Here is a 12,868-nt window from a genome sequence, read left to right on the forward strand (position 1 = left end):
TGATGTTATGACAGTCCGTTTTTTGTGTGTAGAACTTTAATTTTAATTCTAATTATACACTCTTAATAATGATGGACATACATATCACATTAGTTAGTTTTGTTTTTGTTTTTGTAAATATGTTTTTATCTTTGTGGGTATCAATTAGCACGTTTCATAATTTGACTGTATTTATGTATGTTAAAATTTAAAAATGAAAGTGTATTTATTGCAGGCTACCAATGCACCGAAATTAGAAAATATTTTGCTGTTCAACATAATTTCATAAATTATTTAGTTTGTAGGATAGCCTTATGCTTATCCCAGGCATTACCAGACAGGGATGTAACTAGACATCTCTGGGCCCCTGGGCAAAAGCTTTGGAGTGGGGGTGAGCGCTAATATATATGCACATAGATTGCATCCCCGAGGTACCCCCGGGACTTATTGCTAAGTCACATCTAGGCAACAGGGAACGGTTGTGCAAACATTAGGATCGGAGTACTGTGGCAGCAGAGTGCCAATATTGGACCGGAGGCGTTTCCAGCAATGAGCGTGGATGAACATGTAGTACGCCGAATGTCTCACAGTGCCAGAGAGGCAGAAGGGTGAGAGGTGTACGAGAGGACTGCAAATTTGCAGCCGTGACAGTTCAAGCGCTGAATGAGGAGGTATGATTGGTCCCCATGAACGGTGAGAGTGTCTTATTATTATTGCTCCCATGTGATTATATGAAGTATAAGTGCTCTGATAATTGCAACCACTGCTGGCTTGTGTTATTTATTTATCTAATGTGCACAATTTAAAATTAGCTCCCTGAAAGAGACTGGACAACTTTGATTCACTAACGGAGGACATTTTTGAGATTACTAAAATTTGTGTTTCTAACATTTTTCAGGGCCCTCTCTCCGTACTAAAAAGACATCTCACCTGAGCTGTGAGCTTTTAAATATCAGGCCCTGAATGAGAAGACCTGTTAAAGATTACAGGTAGTAATGCAGAGTAAGAAACACTGACTTAAAGGGGCATGAAACCCAAAATGTTTCTTTCATGATTTAGAATACAATTTTAAACAACTTTCCAATTTAATTCTATTTTTGTATTTGCTTCCTTTTCTTGTTATCCTTTGCTGAAAGGTTTATCTAGGTAAGCTCAGGAGCAGCAAATAACCTAGGTTCTAGCTGCGGATTGGTTGCTGCAGATATATAACGATTGTTATTGGCTCACCCATGTGTTCAATTAGAAACCAGTAGTGCATTGCTGCTCCTTTAACACATAATACCAAGAGAATGAAACAAATTAGATAAAAGAAGTAAATTAGAAAGTTGTTTAAAATTGTATTCTCTATCTGAATCAAAGAAGAAAATGTTTGGGTTTCATGTCCCTTTAACTTACCTGTGCTGAATGAAACTTTTTTAGGGCCATATTACGAGTGGCATGTTAATAGTTACACATGAGCAATAAGGGATTTATTGCGGCTGTTTGCGCTCGTCGGGTTTTCCGTTCATATTAGTTGAAAGTGAATGCAATAGCTTGAGCAAAGGGCTTTAACATTGAGATACATACATATACATGCCTAAAGATGGATATGTATGTATATATATTTTTTTTATATATGTGTACATATGTATTTATATGTGTATATATGTATTTACAGACATATATACACATAAATACATATGTACACATATATAGACATATGTAAGTGCATTGGAACATGAAAAATACATATTTATGCAATATTCATATTTAATAAAGTGTTTAACTATGTATTTATTGTAAATATTTCACATTCCAATGTTGTGCACATAGCAGAATATGTTCTATGTATTTCAAAATAGATATTCCTAAATATATCTGTATACATCTATACCTAAATATAATAATCTATACATATAGGTATAAATATATATTGTACCAAAAATCCATTAGATGTATGTAGAAATATTTATGTATGAATAAATAAAACATATTCTGCTATGTGAAGAACATTGGAATGTGAAATATTTATATTTTCATGTTGGGTTTGTGCGTGAGTTGGGTTTTTTTCCACATTTTTTGTCCCATTTACTTCTATGGGGGAATAGGTTATTGTGCGTGCGATATTGTAAGTTCGACTTTTTACGTGCACAAATAGCATAATTCTAGTGCAGTTACCGGTCGAGTGGGATCGTTAAATCGCAATCAACTTGTAATCTGGCCCTTATTGGGTAGTATATAAAGGTTTCCTTAGATGGGGCATGAATGTAGGTAAATAGGGCAGCAGATTGGTAATGACTGTACGACACCAACTGTGACTCTAACCTTGTGCAATCGGTATCAACGTGATTAGCACAGACTTCCCACTTATTACTTTATGGCTATAATTAAATCTGTGCTGAGTACAGAGTGCAACAGATAAGGATTACATACACGGCCTCAACCCACTCCAAAAATACTCACCCCTTTAAAAACAGAACGTGCCAGCAGATTACAAGGGAGCCACACCCATTCTGACATTTTTTACCAGCTGCTAAATTTCAAAACAGATTTTGTCCCTAAGGTTTGATAAGATTTGAATATACATTAAAGGAACATGAAACCCAAACTGTTTATTTCCTCATTCAGATTCAGATATAACATACAATTTTAAACAACTTCCCAGTTTACTTCTATTATCAATTTTACTTCATTCTCTTGGTATCCTTTATTGAAGGAACAGCAATGCACTACTGGGAGCTAGCTGAACACATTGGTAAGCCAATGACAAGAGGCATATATTTGTAGCCACCATTCAGCAGCTAGCTCCCAGCTACTCTTACCTACCTAGGTATGCTTTTCAACAAAGTATACCAAGTGAACAAAGCAAATGAGGTAATTTAAAGGGACACTAAACCCAATTTTAAGCAACTTTCTAATTTACTCCTATTATCAATTTTTCTTCATTCTCTTTATATCGTTATTTAAAAAGCAGGAATATAATGCATAGGAGCCGGCCCATTTTTGGTTGAGAACCTGGATTATGCTTGCTTATTGGTGGGTAAATGTAAGCCTCCAATAAGCAAGCACTATCCATGGTGCTGAACCTAAAATGGGCTGCTTTTAAAATAAAGATAGCAAGAACACAAGAAAAAATTGATAATAGGAGTAAATTAGAAAGTTGATTAAAATTTCATGCTCTATCTGAATCATGAAAGAAAAAATTTGGGTTCAGTGTCCCTTTAAGTAAATCTGAAAATGGTTTCAAATTGTACAATCTATCTGAATAATGAAAAAAAATGGGGTTTATGTCCCTATAAAGAGACAGGAAACCCCAAAATTTTATTTCATGATTCGAATAGAACTTACAATTTTAAACAACTTTCCAATTTACTTCTGTTATCAAATTTGCTTCAATCTCTTGGTATACGTTGCTGAAGGAACAGTATTGCACTACTGGCAGCTAGCTGAACAAGTCTAGTTAGCCAATCACAAGAGACAAATGTGTGCAGGCACCAATTAGCAGCAGCTCCCACTAATATAGTATATGTGCGTATTCTTTTTCAACAAGGGATACCAAGAGAACGAAGCACATTTGAAAATAGAAGTGAATGTAAAAGTGTCTTAAAATTATATGCTCTATCTGAATCGTGCAAGTTTAATTTTGACTTTCCTATTCCTTTAAGTTGTAAACATTAAATAGAAATAGAGCTGCTAATAGCATTACATTTTTTTATATTACAATATTATTTGCCAATCCTTGCAAAGGGTTAAGCACATAGTTAAGGAGAGGCAATAAAATGCTGCAACTCGGCTAAACACGACCAATGATTGGTTGCTACTACACATGTATGCCTGTCCCTGACTAGGACAGCTCTGGAGCAGTAGTACATTTCCACTCCAGAGCTGACTTTAACTATGGGTTTAACCCATTGCTGAGATTAAACACATAGGTAAGAAGTGCAAAAAGAAAATACTCAAACACATAAGAGCATTTCATTATTACAGATTTATGTCCTTCTTCTGCTTCTGAGCACATCACAGCCTTTCGCGAGCAAATTAGAGTGCCTGAAATAAAAATAGTATCACTCTCCAAACCTAACAGTCATTTTTCTGATTATCTGTAACAAGTCAGATTACTGTTATCAAGGTTAGGAGCTGATGAGTTGCTGATGATTTTCATAAAACATAAATTAAATAATAATTTCTGATTTTTAAAATGAGTCTACAGGGAGTGCAGAATTATTAGGCAAGTTGTATTTTTGAGGATTAATTTTATTATTGAACAACAACCATGTTCTCAATGAACCCAAAAAACTCATTAATATCAAAGCTGAATAGTTTTGGAAGTAGTTTTTAGTTTGTTTTTAGTTTTAGCTATTTTAGGGGGATATCTGTGTGTGCAGGTGACTATTACTGTGCATAATTATTAGGCAACTTAACAAAAAACAAATATATACCCATTTCAATTATTTATTTTTACCAGTGAAACCTATATAACATCTCAACATTCACAAATATACATTTCTGACATTCAAAAACAAAACAAAAACAAATCAGTGACCAATATAGCCACCTTTCTTTGCAAGGACACTCAAAAGCCTGCCATCCATGGATTCTGTCAGTGTTTTGATCTGTTCACCATCAACATTGCGTGCAGCAGCAACCACAGCCTCCCAGACACTGTTCAGAGAGGTGTACTGTTTTCCCTCCTTGTAAATCTCACATTTGATGATGGACCACAGGTTCTCAATGGGGTTCAGATCAGGTGAACAAGGAGGCCATGTCATTAGATTTTCTTCTTTTATACCCTTTCTTGCCAGCCACGCTGTGGAGTACTTGGACGCATGTGATGGAGCATTGTCCTGCATGAAAATCATGTTTTTCTTGAAGGATGTAGACTTCTTCCTGTACCACTGCTTGAAGAAGGTGTCTTAAAGAAACTGGCAGTAGGACTGGGAGTTGAGCTTGACTCCATCCTCAACCCGAAAAGGCCCCACAAGCTCATCATTGATGATACCAGCCCAAACCAGTACTCCACCTCCACCTTGCTGGCGTCTGAGTCGGACTGGAGCTCTCTGCCCTTTACCAATCCAGCCACGGGCCCATCCATCTGGCCCATCAAGACTCACTCTCATTTCATCAGTCCATAAAACCTTAGAAAAATCAGTCTTGAGATATTTCTTGGCCCAGTCTTGACGTTTCAGCTTGTGTGTCTTGTTCAGCGGTGGTCGTCTTTCAGCCTTTCTTACCTTGGCCATGTCTCTGAGTATTGCACACCTTGTGCTTTTGGGCACTCCAGTGATGTTGCAGCTCTAAAATATGGCCAAACTGGTGGCAAGTGGCATCTTGGCAGCTGCACGCTTGACTTTTCTCAGTTCATGGGCAGTTATTTTGCGCCTTGGTTTTTCCACACTCTTCTTGCGACCCTGTTGACTATTTTGAATGAAACGCTTGATTGTTCGATGATCACGCTTCAGAAGCTTTGCAATTTTAAGAGTGCTGCATCTCTCTGCAAGATATCTCACTATTTTTGACTTTTCTGAGCCTGTCAAGTCCTTCTTTTGACCCATTTTGCCAAAGGAAAGGAAGTTGCCTAATAATTATGCACACCTGATATAGGGTGTTGATGTCATTAGACCACACCCCTTCTCATTACAGAGATGCACATCACCTAATATGCTTAATTGGTAGTAGGCTTTCGAGCCTATACAGCTTGGAGTAAGACAACATGCATAAAGAGGATGATGTGGTCAAAATACTCATTTGCCTAATAATTCTGCACTCCCTGTATTTGTGGTAGAAACAGTACAAAATATACGCTGAACTAAAAGTGTTAGTAGATCACCAAATGGGTGACAGAATAAATGTGGGGTGAAATTGATCACAAAAGCAAGACCAGTTTCAAAATGAAGACCATTTGTATTGGATTATCAGTATTCTATTAATAAATACAATCTGTTTAAAGGGACAGTCTACAATAGAATTTTTATTGTTTTAAAAGATAGATAATCCCTTTATTACCCATTCCCTAGTTTTGCACAACCAAAACTGTTATATTAATACACTTTTTACCTCTGTGATTACCTTGTAACTAAGCATTTTCTGACAGACCCCTGATCACATGACTTTTTATTTATCTATTGACTTGCATTTTAGCCAATTAGTGCTGTGTTGTGCTGACTCTTAAATAACTCCACGGCCGTTAGAATGTTTTCTATATGGCCCACATGAACTAGTAGTCTCCTGTTGTGAAAAGCAAATAAAAAGCATGTGATAAGAGGATGTCTTTAGTGGGTAAGAAACAAACAGCAATTTAAAGGTTTAAAAGTTATAAAGTATATTAATATAACAATGTTGGTTGTACAAAGTTGGGGGATGGGTAGTAAAAGCGTTATCTATCTTTTTAACCAATAACAATTTTAGTGTTGACTGTCCCTTTAACCATCATTCCATTCCTTTCTCCCCTTCAATGGGGCATATAACCATCAAATCTGACCTAGTGATATCCTTCAACACTAACTTTAAACAAATTATTGTCCAGAGAGGTCCCATCAATCCCCTTGTTTGTATCAGTGATGCTGCCTTGGTGGTGATCATAATATTAATACTGTAATGTGTGTGAAAGGTCACTATGACACCTGTAAAGGGGGACTTTGTACACTTGTTTCACAAACATTAAATGTGACCGTCCTTTTCCAGCCAAGGGACGCCCACTCAGAAAGGGGGAGCACAACTAACCAATTGGACAGCAAGATAGTTTTGCAATAGTCTGGGTAATATAGTTTTAGAGGGGGGGTTGGGGGGGGGTTAGACTGAAGTTCAGACAGAAAGAGATATTCTGTTGAGCACAAAGTAAGTGAAGATTACATATATAGTAAAGGAATCGCTGAGCAACATGGAAGTGGAAAAGGGACAGGTAAGAGAGGGGGGCTGAGGAAGAAGTGGGGGTCACAGGGCAGAATAGACCACCAGTGAGTGAGAAAGGAGTGGAACCTGAAGAAGGAACCAAAATAAATACACACACATATATATATATATTTATGCAAGGGATAAATGTGCAAATAAGGAACTAGTTAATATATGTACACATATAAATATATAATAAGTACAGGGTTCCATCTGTCTGTCTATCTTTCTATCTATGTTTCAAATACTCAGTACATATGGGTAATAACTTTAAGCATAAAATGTATTAAATAAATGCGCTAGTATGTTGGCCCTTGTTATGGTAGACTGCGGGAACATCTGGTTTTAACATTCTTTTACATACATATATTACCTGTATGTGATAACTATTTATTTGTAATATTATTTATATAACTTTCACATGAAATAATAATAATGTTGAGAATGTCTCTTTTATTTTGATATATCTATAAACAGAAAAGGTTACTAGTTCACTCAATGTTAAAGGGATATGAAACCCAAGAAAAAAATGTTGTGATTCAGACAGAAGATAACATTTAAAAAAGGTTTCCAGTTAACTTCTATTATCAAATTTGCTTCATTCTCATAATATTCTGTGTTGAAGAGAAACCCAGGTTGGCATCTGGAGCACTACATGGCAGGAAATAGTGCTGCCCTCTAGTGCTCTTGCAAACTGATAACATTCTTGCAAAACTGCTGCCATATAGTGCTCCAAAAATAGGGCGGCTCCTAAGCATATGCACCTGCTTTTCAAACAAACATACCAAGAGAACAAGAAAAGTTGATAATAGAACTAAATTATAAAGATGTTTAAAATCACATGCGCTATCTGAATCATAAAAGAAACATTTTGCATTTCATATCCCTTTAAAGATTGGCAAAATCCTAATTTCGTACTCATCTGTTGAAATGTGTTACTAGTACTTTTCATATATATGTGTGTGTATTATTATGTGATTATTGTTATATATTAGTATGATACACGTATATACAGGGATGGGAAAATCTCACTATAGTTCACTAGCCAAAAGTGAAAAATTACTAGCCTAGAGAGAAAAAATTATTAGTCAACATAACTATGTTAAAGATAGGAAAATGTTTTACTTATCTGCTACAATTTCTTCTGGGAATGTAAAACCCTGTGTGTGTATATTATATATATTATGCTTGATATTTGCATGTTGCATTCCATTTTCAAAATATATGGGTACATTTAAAGCTGTATTGAGTAGAGAGTATTAAATTGTCAGTATCAAGTACTGAGAAATAATGGTACCAGCCCATATAAATATTAATGTAGAGAAAAGGGTAGAATTAACAAGCAGCGGATGCAGCTTTCTACGCCAGAAGTTTCCAGCTCGCCGGAAACGTAAGTTAAGAAGCGCTCCTTAACTTGTCTGCAACCTTTTAGGTGGCAGACTGCAATCATCTCGATTCGATCGGGATGATGGACACGATTGGCCGCGAATGTGCAGGGGGCGGCATTGCAAAAGCATTTCACAAGAGGTGCTTGTGCACTGTTAAATGCTGACAGCGTATGCTGTCGGCATTTAGCGATGTCGGGCGGACATGATTCACTACAGCTAATCTACCCCATAGACTGAACTCTATGATGTTTTTCCAGTGTTTTGTATCTATTTGGGATGTGAAAACTGCAAGAAACAGTAGGTGAAAAGGCTTTACCATATACCCCTATTGGAGATACCTGCAATGTCCCCACTGCTATTACTGTTGTGTTTACCTGCTTAGTGCTATTTTTCTTTCTTGTTTTGCACTTTTTTATTGTATAGTGCAGATGAGCAATATTTTTATGATTAGGCCACGTGGGAAGTATAGAATAAGAATACATAAGAAATAGATATTCTTTAATGACCTTTGTACTTTGTATGACAGAATACATTTTTAAAGATTTGTCTTTTTTGCCTCATAGTAACAGAACTAGTTTCCAGGTGATATCACTTTGGATGTAAAATTAAAGCAACATTAAATAAAAAAAAAATGTATTGTACATAAGAAAGAACAATTTTTTTTAAAAATATTAAAAAATATTTTGCTTACATAAAGGTTAAATGGATATGAAACCAAAATGTTAAGCAACTTTCTAATTTACTCCTATTATCAATTTTACTTTGTTCTCTTGGTATCTTTATTTGAAAAGCAGGGATATGCAGGAATGTAAGCTTAGTAGCTGGGCCATTTTTGGTTCAGCACCTGGGTAGCGCTTGCTTTTTGGTGGCTAAATGTAGCTGCTTTTTCAAATAAAGATACCAAGAGAACGAAGAAAAATTGATAATAGGAGTAAATTAGAAAGTTGCTTAAAATTGCATCCTCTATCTGAACCATGAAAGAAAAAATTGGGTTTCATATCCCTTTAATTTAAACTGTTTAAAATGATATTGAAAGTAAGAGAGAAAAAAATGCTTATTGGTGGATAAGGACACATCCCACAATTCTATTGTTACAGAGGGACCTGTCTCCACTAGTATGATAACAAAAAAAGCACAACCAAATGGAACATCCATTAAATAAAAATAGGGGGGGGGGGGGAGCTATAATACTTGGTCAACATCTGCTTTTATATAACAAACAAAAAAAATCTGTTACTATGACTAACATATATATTTTTTTCTCTGCTCCTTCCCTTACATTGTCATTGTCCATCATTTTTTGTATTGATTCCTCTCATGTTTCCTTTGTGCTTCTCTGTTCTCTTTCCTCACTGCTGCTAATTTGCACCTTGTCTTTCGTTATGTATCCATCCATTATAGCACGTCCCTTTTGTTTCGCTCTGTGTCCCTTTGTTTAATCATCTGTCTGATGCAAAGACTGTAGGGTAAAGTCCAGGAACAGATAGCTTACTGGGAGCAGGGTTAAGGCCCTAAGCAAAGCAGATGCTATCAAAACATACCGTGTATCAGAACAGAAAATAGGTGTCCTAAACTTTATATCAGAATAACCTTTAGAGTTTTTTAGCTTATGTACATTTATGGCAGCCATATTTGGTGTCTTAAAGGGACAGTATACACTCATTTTCATATAACTGCATGTAAAAGACACTACTATAAAGAATAAGATGCACAGATACTGATATAAAAATCCAGTATAAAACTGTTTAAAAACTTATTTAGAAGCTGTCAGTTTGGCTCTGTTGAAAAGGTAGCTGGAAAGCCCACTGCAAGTGGGAGATAAGACACTCCCCCCCCTCCCCCTTCTTTTGCATATGAAAAACCCTTTACACAAACAGGAGCAAGCTGGAGTAGGTAGCTGAGCGTATTCTCATAAAACTTTGGGGCTTGGTTAGGAGTCTGAAAATCAGAGCAATGTTATTTAAAAATAAGCAAAACTATACATTTATTTAAAAAAAAAAACTTTATGGACTATATAAATAGATCAGTAACAAAACATTTATGCAAAGAAAAAATGAGTGTATAATGTCCCTTTAAACACATCACCACTGTTTTCTAACTATTCTCTATAATAATAATTACATTGATATCAAAATTAAACTTGGGCATGAGGATCTAGGGGGAAAGAAAAACAATATTCTAGTTTTATAGTTATTAAAGGTCCAAAAAGCAAATTCTAAACACCTTTTTACTTTTTTATTTGTAAAAATTGTGCTTTTTTTCCATGTTCCCTAGAGCAGTGTTTTTCAACCAGTGTGCCGTGGCACACTAGTGTGCCGTGAGAGATCCTCAGGTGTGCCACGGCAGACTGATAACAGTGTGACATGTTTTTTAAACTTTGCTTGTTTTTTACTCCCAGTGCAGGGGTAGTTTGTAGGAGGCATGGCATAACAGCACAATACATACAGTATGTGTGTGTTTGTGTGTATGTGTATAAATATATGCTGTATTAGGCTACAATGTGTGATTTTTTAAAAATTTTGGGATGGTGGTGTGCCACAGGATTTTTTAATGTAAAAAAGTGTGCCACGGCAAAAAAAAGGTTAAAAATCACTGCCCTAGAGAGGCCAAAAATAAAATCAATTCCCTAGGTTTTCAAAATGCTGCAAATTGCTAAACCAGCCATCTGATCTGCAGCATTTGCAGGTTATAGAATTAGCTTTGTGGCCTCTCTAGGGAGCGTGAGACAATGTACAATCTTTACACAAAAACAAGAGGTGCTTTATGTACTTTACACACTGGGACATTTTAAAGAGCATTGCAGTGAAAAAGTTAATCGTAACAACAGCAGCTGTTCATGTTTTCTTCACTTAAATTATACATTTTACACGGTGGCTCAAGTATTTCATGCTAAATTTATTCTCAGATGCTTCCAAATCTTACATTGCTTCAGGATCTACCATTGGTGCAGCAGGTGCAGTAACACTAGGGCCCAAGTACTGGGGGCGGGCGGGGCATACCAGCCAGTCTATACATAGGCATCTGCAGAATGTGTACAATCCTAATGCAGGGGAGCCTTTTTATTAGTACAAAGCAGTATATATATATTATTACTATTACTTACTACTGAGTAGTTTTTTTGGTAAAAAAATGTGGGTTTTTTTTGCACCAGGGCCCTCTGTTAAATAGCCCCCCTATTGCATTGCTACAGAAAAGGCAAACTATTTATTGCATGCTTATGAAAGAAAACTATTTAAAATGTTAATACATTTTTTTCCATGAAAAAAGTTGTTTAGTTTGATTTTGAATCTAACTGGAAGTGGATCTGATTGGTCAATGTCTGATAAGCATAACTCCTACTGTTTTATTGGTCAATAATGATTAAAAAACATTTTTGTATCTGTACAGGGACATCTGTTTTTTAAAAAAAAAAAAAAAATTATACTTACCTGATAAATTATTTTCTTTCCTGGCATGGAGAGTCCACAAATCCATTTCATTACTAGTGGGAATTCAACCTTTGGCCACCAGGTGGAGGCAAAGAACACCCCAGCAGAGCTGTTAAGTATCACTCCCACTTCCCATAAACCCCCAGTCATTCAGCCAAAGAAATATGTAAAGAGAAGATGACACAAGGATATAGAGGTGCTTGAAGTTTAACATTGACCAAAGCCGTCTTAAAATAAATTAAGGGCGGGTTGTGGACTCTTCATGCCAGGAAAGCAAAGAATTTATCAGATAAGCATCAATTTTGTTTTCTTTCCAATGGCATGGAGAGTCCACAAATCCATTAAATTACTAATGGGAACCAATACCCAAGCTAGAGGACACAGAATGGAAGGAAGGGAGAACAAGACAGGCAAACCTAAACAGAAGGCACCACCGCTTTAAGAATTTCCCTCCCAAAGGAAGCCTCAGCTGAGGCAAAAACATTAAATCTAAAAGATTTAGAAAAAGAAAGCAACGAGGACTAAGTGGCCGCCTTGCAGATCCATATCACAGAACATCAATCTAAAGGCCCAAGAAGAAGAAACAGCCCTAGAGCAATCATCCGTAATTCTCTCAGGGGGCTGAATTCCAGTTGTCTCATAAGACAACCGAAAAACACTTCTCAACCAAAGGAAAAGAGAAGAAGAAGTAGGCTTCTGGCCTTTCCTTTTACCAGATAAAAGAACAACAAGGGTAGTTGCCTGCCGATAGAACTTCAGAGCATGCACAACATCCAGGTTGTGCAACAAACGTTCCCTTTGAGAAGAAGGATTAGAACAGAATGAAGGATCGACAATTTCTCGATTAATATAGCAGTCCGAAACCCTCTTAGGAAGGAATCCACAGTTAGAAGGAAGGACCGCCTTATCCACAAGAAAATCAAGGTAAGGACAATCACACTGTAGAGCGTGAAAACTCTGAGACTCTACAAACAGAGGAAATAGAAAGAAGAAACAAAACCTTCTGAGATAACAGATTAATATCAACAGAGTGCATAGGCTCAAACGGAGCCTGCTGCAGAACCCTAAAAATAAGATTAAACACAGGCCTGATTTTGACTAAGGCCTGGACAAAGGATTACACATCTAGCAAGACTGATCGTTGTCTATGCAAAACAATCGACAGGGCCAAGAACTGACCCTGCAGAGTACTGGCTGACAAAGCCT

The 12,868-nt window shown here is 36.5% G+C and overlaps 1 protein-coding gene across 1 annotated transcript in view; it reads left to right on the plus strand.

The window, feature by feature from the left end:
- Nucleotides 1–6,775: 6,775 nt before the first annotated feature.
- The window catches only part of CREB3L3 (cAMP responsive element binding protein 3 like 3), a 36,021-nt gene continuing 29,928 nt past the window's right edge, over nucleotides 6,776–12,868 (plus strand). Inside the window, exon 1 of the mRNA XM_053700732.1 lies at nucleotides 6,776–6,856. Coding sequence (XP_053556707.1) covers nucleotides 6,836–6,856 — 21 coding nt within the window. The 5' untranslated portion in view covers nucleotides 6,776–6,835. The remainder of the gene's footprint in view (nucleotides 6,857–12,868) is intronic.

This window comes from Bombina bombina, chromosome 2, assembly GCF_027579735.1.
Source record: "Bombina bombina isolate aBomBom1 chromosome 2, aBomBom1.pri, whole genome shotgun sequence".
Classification (NCBI taxonomy): Eukaryota; Metazoa; Chordata; class Amphibia; order Anura; family Bombinatoridae; genus Bombina; species Bombina bombina.